The 26,696-nt window shown below is 40.5% G+C and overlaps 2 protein-coding genes across 2 annotated transcripts in view; both read left to right on the plus strand.

The window, feature by feature from the left end:
• The first annotated feature begins 1,300 nt into the window (after positions 1-1,300).
• LOC108438771 (claudin-1) lies at positions 1,301-8,402 on the plus strand. The gene is made up of 4 exons (XM_017716799.2): positions 1,301-1,756; positions 5,951-6,115; positions 7,685-7,760; positions 7,864-8,402. Exons 1-4 carry the CDS (start codon positions 1,537-1,539, stop codon positions 8,021-8,023), a joined length of 621 nt encoding a protein of 206 aa, XP_017572288.1. The 5' UTR covers positions 1,301-1,536; the 3' UTR covers positions 8,024-8,402.
• A 2,008-nt stretch (positions 8,403-10,410) lies between these two features.
• The window catches only part of p3h2 (prolyl 3-hydroxylase 2), a 72,875-nt gene continuing 56,589 nt past the window's right edge, over positions 10,411-26,696 (plus strand). Inside the window, exon 1 of the mRNA XM_017716786.2 lies at positions 10,411-10,991. Coding sequence (XP_017572275.1) covers positions 10,584-10,991 — 408 coding nt within the window. The 5' untranslated portion in view covers positions 10,411-10,583. The remainder of the gene's footprint in view (positions 10,992-26,696) is intronic.

Consider the following 26,696-nt stretch of genomic DNA (forward strand, 5'->3'; position numbering starts at 1 on the left):
ACAGTGCAGAAGTTTGGACACGCCTGGTCGAACGACAAGCTTTGATAAGTTTCCAAGTGAAAACATGTTATTTACATGGAGCAACATTAAACATGATATTTTTCTGAATATTTTAGTGCACAAATTCTATTTGGAAAGTGAGACATATAGTATAATACGTGCCATCGTTTTTGCATCAGCCTCATTTCGTGTTTTACGTTTTTCTCGTAATATGTTCAATTCAGCAAATAAACAGTCATCGTGAATTAGTGTCTTCCCTGTAGAGGATTTCACTTAGAAAATCAACAAAAACGTGTCATTTGATTAGCATACCAAACATTTACACACGACCGTAAATGTAAAATTCACATATTGATGTTAAAGGGGAATTCCACCAACTTTTCTAACTTTTTACACAATTCCCTCTTCACAATGTACATAGTCATTTAGAGTGGTTTGATATGAAATAGCTGTAGAGAACCTTACAGACTCAGATTTCTTTACAGTGATGGTGATGGGAACCAGGGGTCACCATGACTACACAAGTACAGCCATTGTATTTCCTATCAAGAAGCACCAGTAAACCTACATGCATTCTATGTTTCTTTGTGTAATGTTGATGATGGTAATGCAGCGGAAAATCTGAAAAAAGTATGTTTAGCCTATTTTGCTTCACAACACCCTACATGTATCCCCCCATCATGACTGGATTAAAATAAATGGAATAACAAGATGTTTTAGGTCAAAACGGTGGCTTATTACACCCTTCACGTACCCCTCCACCTCTTGAGGGTGCATGACAGCATATTAAACAAGATGTTTTGTAGAGAAATCTACCATCTCCAGTTTCTTAAGATGTTGGTGAGGTCCACAGTTATATTTACCATCCAAAATGACCAGACAACCTACACATCTTCAAACTTTTCATATGTTTAGGTGTTTAGGCCTATATTTGAGTGCTACATTTATAAACATTTAGGCCACGATTTCACTGTAAAGCAACCTCTCAGACATCAGGCTGCACATTTATGTAATACCTTCCTGCGAGGGAGCTTTTAGTATTGAACTCTTCAGACATCCGGTTCCCATCACCACCTCTGTGAACAATTCTGACTCAGAAAGTTTCTTAACAAAGTATTTCACAGCAAAACCCCTCTGAATGACTTTGTTTACATCTTAACCATTTGATTGTGTAAAAATGTAGAATTTTTGGTGGAGTTCCCCTTTTTAACGCGTTCAGTGCAAATGAGTACATGGAACTGGTCCCTCCCTCCTCTGAGTACAGTGGACAGGGTACAGTGCTGCTCAGACTCGGCTTCTCGGCAATAAGCTCATCGTCTTGCCTGTCGCGCGCATTGCATAACGGCACCGTGCGCGCCCCCGTGCGAGCGAATAAAATGCGCGCGCAGGACCTCACCGCTCAGTGCTACCGGTAATACTCCGTCCGCTCTACTTCGACCCGAGATCAGAGACTCGCTCCAACCTTCCTCACGGATTAAACAGCCGCTGCTCCATCGCGACCACTTTTCCCGCGTTCCTCTTCAAAGGGCTTCAAAGATGGCAAACACGGCCATGCAGGTGCTCGGTTATGTCCTCTGCTATGCTGGACTGTGTGGTCTGATCGCGTCCACCTGCATGACCGACTGGAAGAGAATTGCGCGCGCTAACGGGGACACGGCGCCGCAGGAGGAGCGCGTGGGTTTATGGATGAGATGCAGCACGGTCGCCGGGGCCTCGATCACCTGCACGCTCTTCACCTCCATCCTCCATCAGTCGCGTGAGTTCAGCAACCCGTCACTGACCGGCTGTGACCGGGGACCTAACGATACTTACAGAGGCGATACGATTATTCGGTTCTGATGTCGAGATTCGAGTCGATTTTCGATACTCAATGCGTTACGAAACGCTTTGAGTCTACACACTTTAAAAAAATGGTAAAGATGATGTTCCTGTTTAGAACCATGAGTTCTAAACTACAGAACCATTCCATGCTTAAATGCTTCTTTGCATGGTGAAATGTTCTTCAGATCAGAGAATGTGCTGCATAAGGTTCTATATAGCACCAAAAAGTGTTCTGCCATTGTTATGAGGATACATAGAACAATTTTCAAAAAGGTTCTATATAGAACCCCATGCAAAACATTCTCCACTAATCTAACCATTTTACCATGCAAAGAACCATCTAAGGATGAAACAGTTCTATATAGAGTCATATAGAGTCGAACCATTGTCTTAACTAAAGAACCCTTGCAGATCCATCTCTTTACGTGTGTGCAGAGCTGTAATCAGCACAGTAACAAATAACGCACATCACTCTGAAATATATAGTTGCATATATTTTAACTTTGTCATTTCATGATAAGCTATTTTCACTTGTTTTCTCGAGATCTCAGGATGTTGACGTCATTATCACAGCAAAACGAATCTTACTTATTCCATTGATGTGACATAGCAGACACTGCTTTATCAAGGTCATTTAATGTGCTGTGATAATGGCATAAATATCTAAACATTCCTTGGGTTGTGATAGTGAAATAACCTGAGATCTTGAGAAAACCAAAACCAAAAAAAACATGGAGTCAATAGTTGTTTAGGTCTTCCACTCGGAATGAAGAGAAAACTAGATTTTTTAAAAAAATGTACAAAACAAATACACTGTTAGAAATAAAGGTACCGTGCAGGTACATTATTCCTTCATCAAGGTACAAACAGTGTAAACATTCCCTCAAAGGTACAACAGCGGTTTTAAGGTCAAATTGTGTACTTTAAAGAAGTTTTTCTAGTGGAAAAGTAGATATTTGTATCTTTTTATAAACTAATATTTTAAAACAGAACCATTTAATAAAAAGCCTGGAGATGAGACGGGGTGTGTGGAGTCAGTACGACTTAGAAAATATCATTTCAGTGGATTATGGTACAGTTATGTTCCCTGACTAAAGGTACTGAGGGCACCACCCCAGTGACAGTGTTGTACCTTGTTTTCTGAGAGTGTAGGATGTGTTTTACACCCTCCACTAACGACTGATTCACACATGCAAATATAGCTTCTTTATGATTAGCACCAATTTATTTTATAGAACCAGTGTATTAAACTCCAATCAGCCATTTGTCAGCCCAAACAGATGTCTGCCTGGCTGCTGCATCTCCTTTTCCCCTAAAACAGGATCCTTCCTGATCCCTGCCAGAATTCCCCAAGAATCGGTCCCTTCATGAGCTTCACACACCAGCTCTAAGCTCTTCCTCTGTATTTCTTTAACCATTTATACAACTAATGCATTTTTACAAGAGATTTAGCAGCTCCAGGCCATTCACATGCATTAATGTGGCACGAGAACTTGTCAACAACTAGTGATTAAGCATAAATCAGGATGTAGCAAGAATGCCAGAGGGCTGGTTTTCCAGACACACATCATGTCAAGCATTAAATTCAATTTTAGTGTTGGTGGGAGATGCTAGATAAAAAAAGGGATTCTTTAAGTCACATAGAAAAAAGGGAACACTTTTGTTACAGAGACGTTGTCCAAGCACGTGTAGCTGCTCTGTGACACTGCAAGAGATGCTAATAAGATTGAAAGATCCTAAATGGTACCTCTGCAGGAAAAGGAGAAAATATTCCAAAGTTTTATTCTGGACCAGTTCTGTTGGTCCACTCAATGTAAAATCTTCACACTCATCTAAAGTTGCAGCTGGCGTTTTCAAGTGGTTTAAAAAAAAAGAGGAAAGTGTTAAGCGATGAAATGCTAGTTTTAAAACAAGAACATCTGTCCAGCTTTTTAAAATCTGCTTTTGATGTTTTCATGCACACAGAAACTGCTCGTCAAAATAAGATAACCTAACTGTAATAGCTGGAATAAGTCACTATATACATATATTTATACATTTTATTTATTGATGTATTTATTTGAACCTGCTTCAGTTGTTTGAAACTTTCACTTATGAATTAAATAATGAATTAATAATTGGCAGCATTTCCACAAAAGATGCCACATGAGAGACCCTCAGAAGAAACTGTGTATAAATTGTCACACTCTCAGCTTAAAAACTGTTTTCTTAGCGTTTGTAAGTCTAACATTATTGTCATTTGGATACACTAAAAGTAGTTCTGCCATTACCTCATCAGTTATGTAGTTATTTATGTTGTCAGTTACATGTAGCCATAAACATTCTGTACCGTCACGTTCAAATCTGCACTTTCCATTTGTTTTGATGTCAAACAGCATTAAAACCAGGTCTGGGCAGTGTGGGCAAAAATACAGTCTGTCTGTATATAGTTTCACAGCGGGTGTGGTTATGAGTGAGCATATACATTTTTAAGGAACTAGAGCAAATGGACTAAGGTGCTCCAGTCTCCCAGTGGTGGAGAGACAGTCATGTGCAAAGGTTTGAGTACCCCTGGATGAAGTACACATTTAACTGATTTTCTTAGTGAACATGTTAGCGCATCCTCTACATGAAACAAACGTAAACATTTTTAATTTAACATGATTTCTGTTCATCTAAGGTTCATATAAAAATAAAACAATAAATATAAAACATGCCATAACTTAAAATACATTTTGGACAGACCACATTGTTCATGTTTTATTTTTATCCTCTATATTTTTAATTCAGCAAATAAACGGTAATTGTGCATTCAAAGAAGTGTGTTCTCTGCAGAAGATGTGCTGACCTCTTATTTTATATATATTGGTTTTTCCATCTGAATTCGCATGACCAAATCTTAAGGCAAATAAATCAGTAGCTGCATGAAACAAGTGCAAGTTTTAAATTGTATTTATTTATTTATTTATTTATTTTTTGTAAAAGCTCCCTCAAATGAACAGAATTTACTGCTGAATGCCAAAAATCTCAGTCGCTCTTTGTATTATTTTATAAAAAATAAGCTTTACAAAGTTTATCACTGAAGAGACGCCATCTGTTTATAGTTTATGGCCCAGATTTGAAGAAAAATGGGTCGACTTTCAGTAACCAAAAAAAAAAACGTGAGTTCAGCTGCTATTATAAGGATTTAGAATTACGGCACCCACCTATTTTACTGGAAAGAAGACAGTTACATGAAATATGAAAGTTATGAAGAATATGACGAAGTGCATTTTGGAACCACTGGTGGTCCCAAGGAGCATAAGAGGCTACCTTATGTTCAATTAGAAATTCAACAAAACATGTAATTTAACAAGGAATGCCCAAACTTGTGCAGAAGACTGTGTCACTTAAAAACATGCACTGATATATCTTAAATAATCAGTTTCCATCCATCCATCCATCCATCCATTAGCTTCCGCTTCTCCAGGGTTCGGGTCGCGGGGGCAACATCCTAAGCAATGAGGCCCAGACCTCCCTTTCCCCAGCCACTTCCACTAGCTCTCCAAGGGGGATTCCGAGGCGCTCCCAGGCCAGCTGGGCGATATAGTCATGCCAGCGTGTCCTGGGTCTTCCCCGGGGTCTCCTCCCAGGTGGACTTGCCTGTGACACCTCCCGAGGGAGGCGTCCAGGAGGCATCCTAACCAGATGCCCGAACCACCTCAGCTGACTCCTCTCGATGCGAAGAAGCAGCGGCTCTACTCCAAGTACCTCCCGGATGACCGAACTTCTCACCCTAATCAGTTTCCAAACATGGATAAAAAAGCATGGCGAAAATATAAAGCACATTAATCACATGCCAAATGAACTTCATTATTATACTGATGAAGATATAATGACAATAGCAGAGAATCCACTCCCTCTGAAGACACATCCTTCATTATGCTTCCTTTAAATGCTCTTTTAAAGTGCTCATAATCATCAGATCCAACCGCTTGGGAAAGGGGTCCTAAGCACAAATTACTAGATGCAATTGCACATTTCCACCAGAGAGGTCTCCAAATCCCACAAAACCCCCAAAAAATTGTAGCTGTCCAAAAGTGCAGCTGTGTTCCTAAATGCATTCATGCTCTTTCTGTTTGTAATAATTCTTCTCCTTCCTCCATTGCAGTGGAGATCAATGTGAGCAGAGGGCTGATGATAAGCAGCATCATCTTCTGTGGTCTAGCTTTGCTGGTGACCATCCCTGGGCTCAAATGTACCAGATGTTTAGACAGGAGCAAGCAGATGAAGAGCAAATTGGCCATTGTTGGTGGTGGCTTATCCATTATTGGTGGTAAGTTGCCTTTTCATAATCAACGAAAAACATCTGGTCATATGGACAGTGCGTTAAGTAATACAGAACATGTCGTATGACAAAGCTATTCTTTTGTTCTATTTTCAGGAACACTTTACTGGAGCTACATTGACTCATTGACATTAGCATAACTAACCGTAATCAAGATGGCATCATGGCAGATGTCATATGCTGTCATGACTTGTCATAACAGATGCCGTAATGTTTGGTGCCATGACAGCTTATGGCACACACGAATTGTAATGTGTTATAACATCTAACATTATGGCATCTGTCATGACAACAAGTAAGAGTAACATGATGCTGCTATTTTACTGAACACAATCTGTCATGAAAAGTCATAACAAGAAGTTTTGTGTGAAATGACAGCAAATTTACAGTGTCCCTTTTGCTTATTAGAAAGCAGGAATCAACAAGAGTTTCCTGATGGTTTGGAATTTCCTTAAATCAGTCATTTCCTTATCATCGGTCCAAAAAAAATCTCCAAAATGGAGCATTTCTATTGGTCCATTCATAAAGAAATCGTCATTGATTGAAAAGCACGGCTGCTGAGCTCAAATGACAGAGAAAAGAAAATGTAAAAAAAAAAATGGATTAATTTCTCTGGTGAACTGGCTTTGATATGCTGGTATCTAGGGGTGGCTGAGACAATGAAAATATATCATGATTCTTTAAGACATTATTACGATACATATCTCAATATTTTGTCAATGCACTCACTAGTAGTGCCACATTTGAAAACTGCCATAAAAAACAGTGAACAAAATGATTTTATTAAATGTTGCACATGCTGTGCTGCACTAATTCCAGTTAAACAGGCCTATTTATGCTGTCTTTGTAATGAAACGTACAGTCATTTAGTGTTCTTTAAGCACTGACATTTTTGGTGCGATGCTCAGAAAAGCATATTGTGATATCATCATCATAAAATTGATTACATTATAATCAGAAAGACATCACCAATAGAATGAGAGAATCTAAAGCAGCTGCACATGAGTCTGAGGTCACCAAGCTCAATGCCAAGTGTCAGCTAGAGGGGTATAAGTCCCCCAGCGTTGGGCAGTGGAGCAGTAGAACTGTGTTCTTTGGAGAGATGGAGCTCCATCCAGTACCTCTGAGATGAGTTGGAGTGATCCAGAACTGACCATCCCACATGACCTCACTAATGCTCTAGTTGCTGAATGCAATCAAATCCTCACAGCAATGTTCCAACATCTAGCATAAAGCCTTCCCAGGAGAGTAAAAGCTGTTCATTCAGTAAAGAGGGACAATCTCACTATTAATAACCTTGAATTCAGGAGAAACAGTGGATGATCAGGTGTCTATTACACTTTTAGATAATGTACTTGCACTCACGCTGTTGCTGTTATGATGGTCCGGTGATGCATGAATGCATGAATTAATGACCTGGTGGATGAACGGATGGATGGATCAGTTGTTGGATGGATACATAGATGGAATAAATGAATGGATGGATGGAAGACATGCATGAAAGAGATTCTGGAATTGTTGGTCTGCCCTAACATGCTCCTGTCGCTGTTCCTCCAGGTCTTTGCGGCTTTGGATTAATCTGTTGGTACGGTAATGAAGTCACCCAAGAGTTTCAGAGAAACAGTATGATCAAGTACGTCTTCTGTGTCTGTACTTTTGGGTTCTTATACTGTATTTAAGTGTGGTGGACTGTTGGGTTCTATCAGAGGTCTCTAATATGTTTTGGCCCTCTGTAGGTATGAGTTTGGATCGGCTCTGTTTCTCGGAGGAGCTGCAGCTTTGCTCTCCATCATCGGAGGTGCTCTCCTGTGCGCTAGCAGTAAACCACAGAAGCAGTTCAGGTCATATCCAGACAAGCCGTCTGTCTCCCAGACTGAGTCCACAGAGTATGTCTGAAGATATCTGCAGCCGCTTCGCCTGAGATCTACCAGAGATGTGAATATACTCGTCTACGAGGCCATGAGTTTACTTAGTTTACAATGCTGAAGGTCAGAGTTGGGTTTGTTTTCCTTTTTTTGCTGTTTAAGACTGTACAAGTCACTGACTGCAGCCACAAAGTAATAAATGTCTTCATTATTTAATAAATCTCTACTTTTATATATAGATTTGTAGGTAGTTTTATATATAAACAGCTACAGAAGTAATACATGCTTTTTTATTTTTTAACCACTAATTCTATGTATGTGTTTATTATATAAACTGGTCTGTTTTGTAATACTGCTGGTTTTCATATATTTAATGTAAATGTAAAATACATTTATAAACTCTTTTCTTAACAACTAAATATTAAAGCAATTGAAAAATATATTGTCTTGCTTTTTTGCAAAATATTTACTTTTCTGTATTTCAAACTCCAGTTACAACTTTCTTTTAATTTCCATATAGACAGAAACTCTCTGGAAAAGCTGTAAATGGAAATTCCACCCGTTTTTTTTTATTATTATTTCAGCACAATTCAATCACTGAAATGTCAACAAAGTCATTCAGACTGATTTGCTGTTAGATTGGTGTTGGTGTTAGAAACATAGATTTCTTTACAGTGGTGGTGACAGGAACCAGGGACTGTGATGTCTACAACACAAATATAACCATTTTATTTACTATCCAAAACCACCTACTGCCTTGACAATGGCAAATAGGACAAAAATGTCTTTTTCATGGACTGTTTTGCTTTATAATGCCCCATATGAAGCAATCTTTCATAAAACATATTTAAAAATATGTTTTAGGCCAAAACCTTATTGTAAAACTATTGCAAAAAAGGCATATTTATAATCATTTAATGTAAAAACTTTCTGTGGGGTAGCTTTTAGCAGCATTAGGCTCTTCAGATGTCTGGTTCCACCATATGTAAGACTTCTTGTGATATGTTTTGATAATGAACAAACAAACAACTTAAATAAACATGAACAAACACTAACTCGTAACTCTGTAATATGACCACACTGGTACATAGCCAGTCTGTACAGGTGTTCTGCACTGTGGCTCAAGTCACACTGCTGCTTCTGCCTTCATCCACTAGGGGGAGACAAAATTCCAGCAATTAAATGGCAGCAATTCAGCATTCATGGGGCATAACTTGTCTCGTGCTTGCTATACAATTAAGTAAATAGAGAAGTAAATTAGAGTCTGTGGGCATGTTAGTATATAAATATGGAATAAATTATAATCCAGACACATAAATTGGCCTCCAAACAACAAAACCATAAACTGCATGCTTAGGCTACTCAAAGTAAACACCATTACCACTTAAAGAGGACAGAGTTTTAAAAATGTCTAGTTTTATTCACTGTGCAAAATGACTTTGAATGTCTTCAGACTTTTTACATGTAACGCTGGTAAAGGTAAATCGGGAAAAGTGTTATATTTGGATACCACAAAACAATGTCACATCAAGCATCAAGCAGTCTTGTAATAGCTTCATCTAATGTAATAACCTTCATGTAATAACCATGTCATGTAATAACTTTATGCGAGGTAGCTTTTTGAAGAAGTTAACAGGAAATTTCACTGATTCCAAAAAAATCGCACAGTTCCGTCGATGCGACGCAGCCAAAGTCATGTAGAGTGGTTTAATTTAAACGGCTCGTTGTAGAGAAAGCTGACTCAGATTTCTTTAGAGGCGGTGACAGGAACCAGGGGTCGCCATGTGTACAACACAAAAAATTTCTATAGCCATTTTATTTAATATCCAATATCACCGGTGAACCTACATGCGTCTTTGAAGTATTTATATGTGATGCTGATGTTATTAAAATAGTGAAGAAATCTGAAAAAAATGCGTTTTCTTTGGGGACTATTTTGCCTTACAACGCCCTGCATGTATCCCTCCGCCATTACTGGATGAAAATAAACTAATTAATAAAATGTTTTTAGGCCAAAACTTGATTACAAATCTACTGTAAAACAACATTTCAGGCAATAGGCACAACCGTCTCATAACCACTTTCTGTGAGGGAGCTGTTAGGAAGGCATTAATCTCTTCAGACGTCTGGTTCCTATCACCGGCAGTGTGAACAACAACAACAATACGGATTCAGTTAAGTGGTTCTAACGAGGCATTTCACACCAAACCGCTCTGATTTCACTGTTTAGAAATTTTGGAATTCCCATTTAAACCACTCGACTGTATGTGGAATAGTGTGTATCTGTTGTCTCGGTGAGTAAGTAGCAGTGCGGAGGACAGAGCAGGTAACAGGGGGTCGTTCCTCCCTGTTAGCTACTTATTTCCTACTTGTGGGAAAGGAGGAGGAGTCCATTTGTAGGAGGAGGAGGGGGGTCACAGAAATGTCCCCGACTAATCACTCCTTCACAATGACTAACACAGACTGTGGAATGGTAGGTTAGCCCGGTCGTGTGAGTCGCTCCCGGCTTCTAACATCTCCACACTGGGCGGTGCCGGTCTATCTGACCGAGAGACAGACTCGGAAGAGCGGCTGAGTTGAGTTTACCGAAGATGGACGTGTATGTTCTTCCCCCGCTCGGCGTGGTCCTGGCCCTCATCCTTCAGATAACGGGGGCGCTCGAGCCGTACGACCTGCTGTACGATAACGGAGTGGAGGCTTTTTCCAGAGGCGACTATGCCGGTGTGGTGCGGTACATGGAGAAAGCGCTGGCAAGTTTCTCCCGAGTTCGTCAGACCAAAATCCGCTGCAGGCTTAAGTGTGAGGACCAGCATCGCATCGACAGCAACATCAACACCGACCTGTTCTTCTTCGACTCGGTCCTCCGGAGAGCCGCCTGTCTGAACGCCTGTATCGAGGAACAAATCGGCACACAGTCCATGCACACAGTGAGCGAGGATGTTATCCAGGACTTCCACAGAAGAATCCCTTACAACTACCTTCAGCTGGCCTACAGAAAGGTAAAGAGAAGTGAGCTAAAAAAAGTATATAAAGTTCCAAACGGCCACCTGTTTTTCCCTCACGCTGAATTGAAAAGTAGCGCTCAAATTGTAGGTAATGTTTACAGTGATGCTGAGAACGAGAGCAGGCTGTGACAGAACCTTCTAGAATGTTCTCACAGGTTCTTTCTTTCACTGCCTTGTTTCTACATGCACTGTCTATTTTATCAGCTCCGCTTCCTAAAGGTGCACTTTGTAGTTCTACAATTACAGCTGGACTGTATTCCGTCTGTTGCTCTGTGTACTTTGTTAGCCCACTTTAACCTTGTTTCTTCAGCGGTCCGGACCCCCTCAGGACCACAGAGCAGGTACTGTTCTCAGAACATTCTCAGCACTGCGGTGACACTGACGTGGTGAGATAATGTGTGTTGCACTGGTACGAGTGGATCAGACACAGAGCTTTTAAATGCTACAGGATAGAGAATAGTCCACCAGCCAAAACGATCCAGCGTCCTGTGGCCACTGATGAAGGACTAGAGGATGACTCTTGCAAACTATGGAGCAGCAGATAAGCTGTCGTCTCTGACTTTACTCCTACGTGGTCGACCAACAAGGTAGGAGTGTCTAATAGAGTGGACAGTGAGTGGACGCAAGGTTTAAACTTCAGCAGCACTGCTGTGTCTGATCAACTCGTACCAGCACATCACACGCTGACACACCACCACCACATCAGTGTCACTGCAGTGCTGAGAATGATCCACTGCCCCTATAATTCCTGCTCCGTGGCGGTCATTTGAAGTCAAGTGTCATTCCATAGTTGACATATTAGGAGCTGCATATCTATGCTGCTTTTCTCTGTGATATAAAAGAATAGATCTAAAAAAAGAATTGCTGCTCTTGTGTTGTGTGGTTAAAGCCGATACATTTTGTCCGTGTACGTGTTTTCTCCCAGTGTCAGATGCTCTGAATTATAAGGTCATTTTGCAGTCAAATTTCAGTAATACGTCATGTTCCTGCACACTGAAATGATGTCACATGAAAGTAGATCTATTATTAAACCTCGACACTGTTACTACTCACTCTGCAACTCCCAAAGCCTCTAAGCTACCACATGTGACAGACTGGTTTGCACGATATATTCTGAAGTTGCCAGTGTTTGGATGTCAGTTCAGTGTGCAGCACTGTTGGCTTTGCATGTAGCGTTAGTCACAATTCAGCTCCTTCATGACCTCATAATTCAGAGGATCCAGTGACATTAGGAGGAAAAATGTCCAGATCAGCTTTGGAACATTTTAGTTCACCACAGGAGGCAACGATGGCCATTTTCCAAAAATGCCATTTCTTTCTGTCACAGGGAAAATCCAGCAGCTCCTAATATGGGCATGACACAAAGATTGAGTGTGACAGACTTGACAGACTTCAGAGGTCAATACACCCTACATCAGTTAAGCCCCACCTACTTAAGTTAAAGTGCTAAGGAATGTTTCCCAGTACAGCACAGCCAGTCAGAACAAAGGTTATTTACATAGGTCAGTCTTACAGCCACATGTTCCAAAAACATCCTGTTTACTTCTAAGGGATAACAAGAGGATGGAAAGAGGTCATCAAAAGTGTAATACAGCTGTTATTGGCACATAAGAGCATACAAACATATAAATGGACGTTCAGGGGAAACAGATAACACATGTAATTGTAGAAGTAGGCTTTGAATTGGGTTACTTTGACTCTATTAACCTGAATGGGGCCTGGCTCTGTTAAGTAGGCTAATCTCTATTTAAGGCTTTAGTAGTATTGTGTATTAGAGATTATTCTGTGTGAAATTCAGCAAGAAAATGTCAGGTTCAGGTTACTTCAAAGCTGAATAAACCAAAGTGTCTAATATGCAAGAAGTCTGTTGGCTTATGTAGCTATTGTACTCCTAAAGCACACGTAACCATTTCATATTTCCCGTTTTTAAAAGGAGTTTGTTTAATTTAATATGGCAGACCAGGCCAAGCCATGGTGGTTTGAGGTTTGTTGTAATGTACTGTAAAACTTTTGAAACAGTTTTTTTCTCACTTTGCTCACTAATACATGCTAAGTATCGAGAGTGAAGATACCTTTTCCTGATAAGTTTATGTCTGAAAAGAAGCTGAGTTTATTCCCCTCACTGAATTGGACTGAGCACTGAAAAAATCCTGCTAAATCCTGCAGAGTCCTCCCCTAATGTGTTTTTTATTACTAAGCTGAGAGGTACACAGCACAGTACAACTGCATGTACACATAACCAAATAGCCGAAAGCCTACAGAACATTTTGGACTGAAGTTCCTTTTGGTGAGATGTAACATGATCTAGAATGGACCTCAAGTCGCCATAATGAGTTGACGTGTGAAAGAGAAAACCATTAGTGTAAATCAGAGGTGTCAATGTCAGTCCTGGGTGGGCTAGAGTTCAGCACAGCATGGTGATTTCCTTGCTCTGATGTTCCTGCTAAACCTGGTAGCTGAGTCACCAAACTGTGCTGGGCTATTGCCTTCTAAGACCAGAGCTTGACACCTCTGCTATAAATGGGGCGTTTCATACTGTCACCAAGAATAGTTTGGTGATTACAGAGTCATAGCCATACATATATTACCCCCAAAAATAAACATAACCACACACACACACCGCTCAGCTTTTAGCTCTTATAACTGGACTTGATGGCAGTTGATCAAGACAGCCTAGTTCTTCACTGGCCCTTGTAACATGGCTGAGATCAGACGCATTCCTGCTTGCGTTCCTAGTCAAAGTTTGTCAGAAGGAACTGCCAGTTATGTATATTAGGAGTATATATAGGAGTAATGTTTGTGAGAATAAATAGCGCTCCTAACATTCCAGCCCTCGCAAGTCCTTCACCCCACCTTGCCACTGGCATAATGAACCTTTTTGGCCAGGCTGAAAGCTGCCACAGTCGCCAACTGTTCCACCTTCGACAAGTTTGTGCGTCTGTCCAGTTCACTCAGTGTTTAGTCAGCCAAATATTTTGTTTCCCCCCCTCACAGCCTGTTTGCTTTGCTAAGCGGAAAGACGCCTCCTTGTTCTGGTGTATGAATGGGTGATATTTATGCCAGGGACAGTTTATTGGGGTTATTGGTTGGTTCCTTTTTGGGTCTGGGTGCCAAGCCGCAGAAGGATCAAAGATCCTTAAAAGCTTGTGTTTTCACCTGCCCTGGGCAGTATGCTGGAGTCATGGATCCTCTAGAGGCCTTTTGCAAATTATCTTGTAGAAAAAATTTAGCCAAGAATTTGGGGTTACAAAATGGTGAAGATAAATGAGAAGTCTTCTCTCATGGGTTCAGAGTGAAGTGAGTAAACTCGCAATCATGCTATGAGGGCTGCACAGTCTATTATTTGTTACTTGGTGTCATGGTATTGGCCTGTGTGATGCTGGTATCCCAGAGAGCTGTAATTCGCAAACAGCTCCCCTCAATAATCATAAAAAAGGAACAGATCATAGTCTTGCAAGAACCCTGGGCACACACATCATTGTAGGACCTCAAAATAACAAATAAATAAATAATAAAACGCAAGACCTGAAAAGTGAGCTTAAACAATACTTGATGTCCATTCTGCTCATTCTGATGTTGATGTCTGCATTCTCCTGTCCCAAGTGTGTGAGCCCCCTCAGGCCTTGTAGTCTGAGGCCCCCTGAAGCCTCCTGTGTCAAGAGGCCTCCACACTGACCCCACTAGCCTGGTCAATAAACCTTTTCTGGTGCCTCTGAGAATCATAACCAATCACAGATGTTCCTGATAAGTTTCTGTGCACATTTTGATAAATCAAGGCATTTGCACATGATAGCAGCAAAAATGCATGAGAATGAATCTAATTCAGTCCTGTAACAAATCTGTCCTGAAACAGCACTCACTCACCTAGTGTTAGCTTGGTATGTCTTGCTGTGGGCTAGAGTTTTAGAGCATGATATCATAAGTCCATCTTATTACAGGTGAAAAGCATCAGTTGAAAGTTTAATTAGTTGATAAATATCAGTCTCAACTAATACTGAAGGTTTGAGTATTGTGATCTGTATTGGAAGAGGAAAAGTAGTAATGTATCGTGTTTTTCAGAATGTGGCAATAGAAAAAAAAAAAAAAAAAAAAAATATATATATATATATATATATATATATATATATATATATATAAAATACACTGCTCAAAAAATAAAGGGAACACTCAAATAACACATCCTAGATCTGAATGAATGAAATATTCTCACTGAATACTTTGTTCTGTACAAAGTTGAATGTGCTGACAACAAAATCACACAAAAATCATCAATGGAAATCAAATTTATTAACCAATGGAGGCCTGGATTTGGAGTTACACACAAAATTAAAGTGGAAAAACACACTACAGGCTGATCCAACTTTGATGTGATGTCCTTAAAACAAGTCAAAATGAGGCTCAGTATTGTGTGTGGCCTCCACATGCCTGTATGACCTCCCTACAACACCTGGGCATGCTCCTGATGAGGTGGCGGATGGTCTCCTGAGGGATCTCCTCCCAGACCTGGACTAAAGCATCCACCAACTCCTGGACAGTCTGTGGTGCAACATGGCGTTGGTGGATGGAGCGAGACATGATGTCCCAGATGTGCTCAATCGGATTCAGGTCTGGGGAACAGGCAGGCCAGTCCATAGCTTCAATGCCTTCATCTTGCAGGAACTGCTGACACACTCCAGGCAGCAGATCGCTCTCCACAGCGTCTCCAGACTCTGTCACGTCTGTCACATGTGCTCAGTGTGAACCTGCTTTCATCTGCGAAGAGCACAGGGCGCCAGTGGGGAATTTGCCAATCCTGGTGTTCTCTGGCAAATGCCAAGCATCCTGCACGGTGTTGGGCTGTGAGCACAACCCCCATCTGTGGTCGTCGGACCCTCATACCATCCTCATGGAGTCGGTTTCTAACCGTTTGTGCAGACACATGCACACTTGTGGCCTGCTAGAGGTCATTTTGCAGGGCTCTGGCAGTGCTCCTCCTGTTCCTCCTTGCACAAAGGTGGAGGTAGTGGTCCTGCTGCTGGGTTGTTGCCTTCCTACGGCCTCCTCCACGTCTTCTGGTGTACCGGCCTGTCTCCTGGTAGCGCCTCCAGCCTCTGGACACTGCGCTGACAGACACAGCAAATCTTCTTGCCACAGCTCGCATTGATGTGCCATCCTGGATGAGCTGCACTACCTGAGCCACTTGTGTGGGTTGTAGAGTCCGTCTCATGCTACCACGAGTGTGAAAGCACTACCAATATTCAAAAGTGACCAAAACATCAGCCAGAAAGCAGAAAGGTACTGAGGAGTGGTCTGTGGTCCCCACCTGCAGAACCACTCCTTTATTGAGTGCGTCTTGCTAATTGCCAATAATTTCCACCTGTTGTCTATTCCATTTGCACAACAGCATGTGAAATTGATTGTCAATCAGTGTTGCTTCCTAAGTGGACAGTTTGATTTACTTGGAGTTATACTGTGTTGTTTAAGTGTTCCCTTTATTTTTTTGAGCAGTGTATATGGAAAGGCCTCCTTCAAACTGCCAGAAGGAATCTCAACTTCCCAACATCAAAATTTTCGTCTGTGAACTATGTGATCTGTCCTGTTCAAAAAGCCATCACCTTATCTCACCTTGATTTCTTTGATGGTGGACAATGACATTTATTTTTCAGTCTGTATCTCTAATTATAAATAGTACTTTTTATCATGTACCGTGAAACCTTTTATGCAACCGCTTTACATGAAATGGTTAACTTAACTTGCTGCCCATTTATAATATGAGAGCTCTGTTTCAGTGCCTTCACTTGAATAGTGAGTTAATGGACTTAGGTGCACCTGCACTGCTTGTGGAGAGAGAGAGAGAGTGTGTGTGTGTGTGTGTGTGTGTGTGTGTGTGTGTGTGTGTGTGTGTGTGTGTGTGTGTGTGTTCGTGTTCCAAGTTTCCTCAGCAAACGCGTTCCTTGCCATGAAAACGTTCTGCTACACAGCATGGCACTTCCTTTGCAAGCCTTCTTCTGCATGACTGGCACTAAGTGGATAAGAGTGCAGCAGGAATGTAGGACCACATATTCATGCACTTCACTTTAAATAGCCTCACCTGGGATTTATGAGAAGAAAATACTACATGCTTCACTTACAGGTGGTCTGGTACTTCAGAGTACAGTACTGACCATCTCAGAATTGCTTAATACTTTTTAGGAAATAATGTCCCAAAGGAATAACTGATTCTTGAGTAGTTATAGAAGCTTTAAAAGTGGGAATAGATTTATTTTTTGCCTTGAGAAGAGAGCTACAGAAAAAGCTGTGTTTATATGTTGGCAGATGATTGATGGCAAACTGGCCACAAGTAGTTTTGCTAACTGCAGTCAGCCACAGTGGCGGAGTAAACTGGGTGTTGATGTTTTCTGAAACATGGACGCTGTTGGTCGTAGTTGAAACCCAGGCATATGCGTTAATGTACAACAAAATCCAGATTCCAACAAAAAAACACACTATTAGGAACAATAGCGTCTATTAAAAAAACAATTAAACAGGGTACAGGGTGGGGATGTGGGGGGTAATTTTTTGTTCTTTGTACACACAGCAATAATAATATTAGTACAATTAATATTAATGATAATGATAGTAATAAAAATAACAGTAAAACCTTTTCCTCTGAAAATAGGGGTGTATTATTATTATTATTATTATTATTATTACATATAACAGAAACATGTTTTCTCACAGTAATTTTCAGACGGTTCCTAATTCTGAATAGGACATGGGAGTCGCAAGTAGTAACATATAAATTGAAACATTGTCATTATATTTTTAAAAAACTACTGCAGTTTAGTAAGTTATACTTTGAGTATATTGTCATATTTAATTTAGGCACAAAAGTGTCACTAATCTAGAATGAAAGAAAAGAATTACGAACATCACGTAAATTTTGTTGTTGGAAGCTTTTTGTCTGAACCCATTTCACCTGAGACTGTATCATCTGAGCCTGTTTCACCTGAGACTGTATCATCTGAGCCTGTTTCACCTGAGCCTGTTTCATCTGAGCTTGTTTCACCTGAGCCTGTATCATCTGAGCCTGTTTCACCTGAGCCTGTTTCATCTGAGCCTGTTTCACCTGAGCCTGTTTCACCTCAGCCTGTATCATCTGAGCCTGTTTCACCTGAGCCTGTTTCATCTGAGCCTGTTTCATCTGAGCCTGTTTCACCTGAGCCTGTTTCACCTCAGCCTGTATCATCTGAGCCTGTTTCACCTGAGCCTGTTTCATCTGAGCCTGTTTCACCTGAGCCTGTATCATCTGAGCCTGTTTCACCTGAGCCTGTTTCATCTGAGCCTGTTTCACCTGAGCCTGTATCATCTGAGCCTGTTTCACCTGAGCCTGTATCATCTGAGCCTGTTTCACCTGAGCCTGTTTCATCTGAGCCTGTTTCACCTGAGCCTGTTTCATCTGAGCCTGTTTCACCTGAGCCTGTATCATCTGAGCCTGTTTCACCTGAGCCTGTTTCATCTGAGCCTGTTTCACCTGAGCCTGTATCATCTGAGCCTGTTTCACCTGAGCCTGTTTCACCTGAGCCTGTTTCACCTGAGCCTGTTTCATCTGAGCCTGTTTCACCTGAGCCTGTTTCATCTGAGCCTGTTTCACCTGAGCCTGTATCATCTGAGCCTGTTTCACCTGAGCCTGTTTCATCTGAGCCTGTTTCACCTGAGCCTGTATCATCTGAGCCTGTTTCACCTGAGCCTGTTTCATCTGAGCCTGTTTCACCTGAGCCTGTATCATCTGAGCCTGTTTCACCTGAGCCTGTTTCACCTCAGCCTGTTTCACCCATGCCTGTTTCACCTGAGTCTGTTTCACCTCAGCCTGTTTCACCCGTGCCTGTTTCACCTGAGCCTATTTCATCTGAACCTATTTCATCTGAGCCTGTTTCACCTGAGCCTGTTTCATCTGAACCTATTTCACCTGAGCCTGTTTCACCTGAGTCTATTTCACCTGTGCCTGTTTCATCTAAGCCTGTTTCACGTGTGCCTGTTGCACCTGAGCCTATTTCACCTGAGCCTGTTTCATCTGAACCTGATGCTCTGTGGGTGTCCTAAAATGTACATTGTTACATAAACAGCTTTTGGCACTGGGTTCAGGCCTATACAATGGTATTATTCCTTGAAAGCATTAAGCAAATCAGAGAAGGAAAGTTGGGTGATTTCACACAGATTGTTTGTTATTGTGCAAATAAAGGCAAATAAGAAGTAGAGCATCAGACCAATCAAAGATAAACAGCAACATTTCATTTTAGTAGAGATATTTTCCCAGTGTTCAAGTTTCAAAGTAGAAAGCAGCTTCAGGAAAATGCATTTTCAGTTGTTTTTACAGCCTCTGGGACAAGAATGGCAAACAGTACAATAATCAGGAAGCTGCAGTTTGATAACAGTTCCAGATGACATGGTAGATATAAAAGAATTTGTTACTTTTCTGTTTCACAAATGAAGTTATGGGCCTCATCTAACTGGACAAAAACTAGCATTTCATCGCTTAACACTTCCTTTTTTTTTTTAAACCACTTGAAAACACCAGCTGCCCTTTAGATTGTGTGAAGATTTTATGTTGAGTGTAAAATAATGGAGAAAAAGCCTAAAAGTTTGGAATATTTTCTCCTTTTCCTGCAGAGGTACCATTTAGGACGGTTTGGTTCCAACAATGATGATATGGATCCTTCAATGTTATTAACATCTCTTGCAGTGTTACAGAGCAGCTACACATGCTTGGGCTAAAATTTTATTTAATGCTTGACATGATGTGTGTCTGGAAAACCAGGCCTCTGGCATTCTTGCTACATCCTGATTTATGCTTAATCACTAGTTGTTGACAAGTTCTCGTGCCACATTAATGCATGTGAATGGCCTGGAGCTGCTAGATCTCTTGTAAAAATGCATTAGTTGTATAAATGGTTAAAGAAATACAGAGGAAGAGCTCAGAGCTGGTGTGTGAAGCTCATGAAGGGACCGATTCTTGGGGATTTCTGGCAGGGATTAGGAAGGATCCTGTTTTAGTGGAAAAAGGAGATGCAGCAGCCAGGCAGACATCTGTTTGGGCTGACAAATGGCTGATTGGAGTTTAATACACTGTTTCTGTATCGCTCTTGGCTGGCTCTCCTCTTATTTTGAAGGAGATTGGTTCTTCCTTTTTTTTACGCAAGCAATGTCTGAAGAACAATATTTTCTTCAGCTGAAGTTTTAATGTATGTGAGGTTATATTTCCCCTTTTTATCCTGTATCCAGTGTGGCACAACTTCTATGGTTGCACTGCATGGACAAAATGCTAGACTTGTACTACATGTTGTGGTAGTGATATATTAAAATGCAGTGCTGAATTAGTAATATGATATGGTTACAGAGCAGTTTGTATTATTGTGATCAAAATAATGTACTTTTATTGGATTGTGTATGTATATATATATATATATATATATATATATATATATATATATTTATATATATATATGTATGTGTGTGTGTGTGTGTGTGTGTGTGTGTGTGTGTGTGTGTCTGTGTCTGTGTGTGTCTGTGTGTGTATCACTGCTGTCAGAAAAAACCTTGTATCTCCATTTTTGTCGTTTTTCAGTTTTTGACATAGTTTGAAAATGCCTGTTTCCCTCTACAGCGTGTATAAATTTCATGATGAATGGACCTGTAACACTGCAGTAGAATTCAGACAAGTGCAGATTGTAAGAAGAGATTTTTAATCTTAAGCAAGGGAGTGAGCAAAATCGAAAACAGTCCGTGGGTCAAAGCACAAGTCAGAAAACTCAGGCCATGGAATCCAAAGGGCAAGACAAAAAGACAGAATACAGATAATCCAAACAATGGTCAGAGTACACAGGATGACAGGATGACATAACAAAAGCACTCAGTACGATTGGAGATGCAATACTTCATGTCTGCACTATACGTGTATATAATATATAAGCCCAGGCTTATATACTAAATATTCCTAGTCATATGACTTAAGACACAGGTGCAACATATTAAAACTCAGGTGAGTGAGAGCGCTGATAGGAGCGCGAGTCAGGTTCATTAGTCACACGATCTCCTGTAGACCTCTGGGAATTCGAGTCCGAATCTGACTCCAGTTGTGTCGGAGCACTCCATGATCGGCCCAAGTATGCTGGAATATGGAGTTCTGAAGGGTGTCAGAGGGAAGCGTGACAGGACCAAAAGAAATGGCCCAAAATAGCTGGATAAAAGTCGGGTTCCATTGACTTACATGAAAAGTGAAGAATGTTTTTTGCTTCTCCTATAAATTTATCATTATGGAGATACAAGGTTTTTTTTTTTTTTAATGTGTGTGTTTGTGTGTGTGTGTGTGTGTGTGTGTGTGTGTGTGTGTGTGTGTGTGTGTGTGTGTGTGTGTGTGTGTATTTATATATACACAGTACTATGCGAAGGTTTAGGCATCTAAGCAATTTTTTTTAACAATTTACCTCAGCAGTGAGTTTATCACAATATACATTAGAATAAAGTCATATTCATAATTCAAATAAACATAAAAACAGTAAAAAGTAACAAGAATTTCTTGGGTCCATATTTTCCTTGACACCTTCACAGCCACCACAGAGACTTGTTAATGTCATCAATTATATCATGAGCACAGTTTAATGAAGCACTGATTGATCAAACAAGGAGTTGCTTTTTAACTACATGTAATACTGGGCTTCCTCGAGGAGAGGCTTGAAAATGGTTAAACAAACACACTGACATCCAGAAAATCACAGTTTATTTTATATATATATATATATATATATATATATATATATATATATATATACATAAAATCGGTATTAATTACTATTTTGTACATTTTGTTTATTTAAATATTAACAAATTTCTCAGCAAATAAACACATACCACACAAATAAATAGATTTTGAAAATGTGTCTTGGGTACCTAAGACTTTCTCACAGTTCTGTATATAATCTTAAATATTGTCTTAAACATCCCACAACACCATAATAATGTGTTTGACTTTTCCTGTGTTGAAAGCATCTCAACACTTACATCATTTCTGGTTTACATCCATTTACTTACTCCCCCCAACACCTACACTCATATGACATGAATCAGTAAGCTTGACTCAGTTGCTTTCACAATGCATCCTCAAGCTTTTCATGTGGTCAGGTAAAATCCATGTGTGATTAGTCAGCAAAAACACAAGTTAGTGCAAGATGTAGACAGCCTCATATTGTGATTTGATTCACATAGGAATGTGTCCAGATGCATGGGATCCTATCACTGTTGATGGAAACGAAACCTCACATCTCCAAAAAGATAAATTTACAGGTGAAGAAAAAACATATTTCACATTTAATGTTAGTCAATGGAACCAGAAATTTAAACACAACATAAAGAGCAGCAGGTATTTTCAAATTATGTCGACAGCTGATAAACGAAAATACAAAAATGTAGATACAAGGAGCGATATTTGCTTATTCAGCACATAAAAGCTTTTTGTTAAAAATTATTTCAGACCGATCACCTTGGAATGTTAAGGAATGTCTACTTATTTTATATTTTGTTTCGTTTTACTGCATGTGTAACCCCAGAAATGAATGTCACATTTTCTTTAATGCTAATTCAGGTAGATCTAGTCCTGTTTTTTTGCTTTTTTTAAAATAAAAGTATCAGCAGAAATTTACATTTACAACATGTGGCAGATACTCTTATCCAGAGCAACTTACAATTTGATCACTTTTACATGGTTAGGCAATGGTAGTGTTTGGAGTCTTGCCCAAGGTCAGTAGTGTAGGTCATTTACCCAGGCAGGCATTGAATCCCAGTCTGCAGAGTAGAAGGCAGAGGTGTTACACTATACCAACCGAGAAGTTTATATGATGCATCGGGCCACAGTTCTCATATCAGTACAGCATTAACATCAACACGGTTATTGCCAAAAAGGGCAACTGTGCTCATGTAATGAAGCTTATTCATGTTCAACCAGTGTATCCATTTCAACAAATTCAGTTCACCTTTTTAGTGAATAGTGCTTGTTTTGTGTATTTCACAATATTTACACAGTGACACTAAAGTTTCTGAGCAGCTTCTTTTATACAAACACGTCCTGCCCTGTTGCGTACAAGCAAACAGGGTGGACCCAAATAAGTTGTCTAACAGTCATGAAATGCTAAGCTGACAGAAACACACTCACGGACCACCGGAACTGCCCGAGGGAGGGGGGCTTCTGCTCTGTGTACGATAATCTTACCTACAAAAGGGAACAAATGGTTCTGGACGGAATGTTGTCCCAATAAGAGGAGCAGGTTGTTTGTGCAAACTGCCAAGGACAGCAGCTATACTTGCTGCAAAGTCTGCTTAGAGCAGAGTTAGAGCAGAGTTAACCCTTTCATGGCTGAAATGAGAAACTCTGAGCTAGAGAGGGTCTACCGGTAGACATTTGGGGTGGGCATTTATCTCCATCATCATGAAACAGTAAGCAGTGTCACCTGGTTTTTCACAGTTGAGTGAGAGTCATGGAGGTGGGGAGGATCTGGACAGACAAATTGTGAAGTGTCAGAGTTGGATAATAGGTGGGATGTGAGAAATTCTAAGGTCAGTTTTCCTGTCTCCGCTGCAGTTTGGTCCTAGGTTGTACACTGTTTTCTACATTCATTGTATACTGTTTTGTTCTATAATTCTCTTCTTCTTTGAGATCATTAGAACACTATGAAGTTACATACAACGCTGTAATCTCTTCTGAGGAAGTAGATAAAATACCTTGCAAAAGCATAACCATGTTTTCATTCAAATATTTAAAAAGAACAAAACAATGCTGTAGGAGTTGTGGATAAACTTTTAATCAATGCACATTTGTTTTTGTGAGTAGTACAGCTGATAATTTAATTTGAATTTGATAAAAGGTTTAGTCTTGCTTTGCAGAAGCACCTATTTAATCATTTCTTTACATCAAAAAAATGGAAATATTTCAGAAGAGTCAACTGTGGGAAAAGAGTCAACTTGCATTGGTACAAAACATAAATCAAATGTAAGTGTAATTAATTATGTAACTATGTAATTAACTGTGTAATTACACAGTTTGATGGATATCAGATATTCAAACACAGCAGTGCTGCAGGAGTTTTTAAACACTGTGTCCACTCACTGTCCACTCTATTAGTCACTCCTACCTTGTCACTCCACCTTCTAGATGTAAAGTCAGAGACAATAGCTCGTCTGCTGCTGCACAGTTTGTGTTGGTCATCCTCTAGTCCTTCACCAGTGGTCACAGGACACTGCCCACAGGACGCTGTTGGCTGGACGTTTTTTGTTGGTGGATTATTCTTTGTCCAGCAGTGGTACTGAATTGTTTAAAAACTCCGGCAGCACTGCTGTGTCTTATCCACTCAGACCAGTACAACACACACTAACACACCACCACCACATCAGTGTTACTGCGTTGCTGAGAATGATCCACCACCTAAATAATACCTGCTCTGTGAGGATCCATGGGGGTCCTGACCACTGAAGAACAGAGTAAAAGGGGGCTAACAAAGTATGCAGGGAAACAGATGGACTACAGTCTGTAATTGTAGAGCTACAAAGTGCACCTATAAAGTAAGTGGAGCTGATAAAAATGCACATTGAGTGTAGAAACAAGAAGGTGGTCATAATGATATGTGTGATCAGTGTGTATATACATATATATGTACACATACAACCCCAATTCCAGTGAAGTTGGGGTGTTGTGTAAAACATAAATAAAAACAGAATACGATGTTTTGCAAATCCCTTTCATCCTATATTCAATTGAATACACTGCGAAGACAAGATATTTAATGTTCAAATGGATCAATTTTATTTTTGCAAATTTTTTGCAAAGTTTTTTGCAGGGACCTCCCTGCTTATTTCAGCAAGACGATGCCAAGCCACATTCTGCATGTGTTACAACAGCGTGGCTTCGTAGTAAAAGAGTGCGGGTACTAGACTAGCCTGCCTGCAGTACAGACGTGTCTCCCATTGAAAATGTGTGGCGCATTATGAAGTGCAAAATAAGACAATAGAGACCCCGGACTGCTGAGCAACTGAAGTTGTACATCAAGCAAGAATGGGAAAGAATTCCACCTACAAAGCTTCAACAATTAGTGTCCTCAGTTCCCAAACGCTTATTGAGTGTTGTTAAAAGGAAAGGTGATGTAACACAGCGGTAAACATGCCCCTGTCCCAACTTCTTTGGAACGTGTTGCAGGCAACAAATTCAAAATAAGTGAATATTATCTGTTTGAACATTAAATGTCTTGTCTTTGTACTGTATTCAATTGAATATAGGTTTAAAAGGATTTGCAAATATATATATATATATTTCTGCAAATATTATATTTTCATGGGACAACCCTATAGAAATGAAACTTGGATATAACTTAGTCAGTGTACAGCTTGTATAGCAGTATAGGTTTACTATCCTCTGAGAAGAACTCAACACACAGCCATTAATGTCTAAATAGCTGGCGACACAAGTGAGTACACCTCACAGTCAACATGTCCAAATTGTGCCCAAGTGTGTCATTGTCCCTCCCTGGTGTCTTGTGACCTGTTAGAGTTACAAGGTTCCAGGTGTGAATGGGAAGCAGGGTTGTTAAATTTGGTGTTTTGGGTGTTTACAGTTCACTCGTACTGGCCACTGGATATTCAAAATGGCACCTCATGGCAAAGAACTCTTGGAGAATGTGAGAAATAGAATTGTTGCTCTCCACAAAGATGGCCTAGACTATAAGAAGCTTGCTGAATACCCTGAAACTGAGCTATAGCACGGTGGCCGAGGTCATATAACGGTTTTCCAGGACAGGTTCCGCTCGGAACAGGCCTCGCCAGGGTCAAGCAAAGAAGTTGAATCCACGTGTTCAGCGTCACATCCAGAGTTTGGCTTCAAAAAATAGATACATGAGTGCTGCCAGTATTGCTGCAAAGATTGAAGTGGGAGGTCAGCCTGTTAATACTCAGACCATACGCTGCACATCAACTCGGTCTGCATGGTCAACGTCCCAGAAAGAATCCTCAAGACGCACAAGAAAGCCTGCAAACAGTTTGCTGAAGACAAGTTGTCCAAGAACATGGATTACTGGAACCATGTCCTGTGGTCTGATGAGACCAAGATAAACTTGTTTGGCTCAGATGCTGACCAGCATGTGTGGTGGCGCCCTGGTGAGGAGTACCAAGACAACTGTCTCTTGCCTACAGTCAAGCATGGTGGTGGTAGCATCATGGTCTGGGGCTGCATGAGTGTCGCCAGCACTGGGAAGCTGCGGTTCATTGAGGGAAACATGAATTCCAACATGTACTGTGATATTCTGAAGCAGAGCATGATCCCCTCCCTTCGGAAACTGCATGGCAGTTTTCCAAAACAATAACAACCCAAACACACCTCCAAGATGACAACTGCCTTGCTGAAGGTAAAGATAATGGACTGGCCAAGTATGTCTCCAGACCTAAACCCAATTGAGCACCTGTGGGGCATCCTCAAGCGGAAAGAGGAGCACAAGGTGTCTTAACATCCACCAGCTCTGTGATGTCATCATGGAGGAGTGGAAGAGGATTCCACCTGTGCATCTCTGGTGAATTCCATGCCCAAGAGGGTTAAGACAGTGCTAGATAATAATGGTAGTCACACAAAATATTGACACTTTGAGCACAATTTGGACATGTTCACTGTGAGGTGGACTCACTTGTATTGCCAGCTATTTAGACATTAAT

The sequence above is a fragment of the Pygocentrus nattereri genome, chromosome 15, assembly GCF_015220715.1.
Source record: "Pygocentrus nattereri isolate fPygNat1 chromosome 15, fPygNat1.pri, whole genome shotgun sequence".
Taxonomy (NCBI): domain Eukaryota; kingdom Metazoa; phylum Chordata; class Actinopteri; order Characiformes; family Serrasalmidae; genus Pygocentrus; species Pygocentrus nattereri.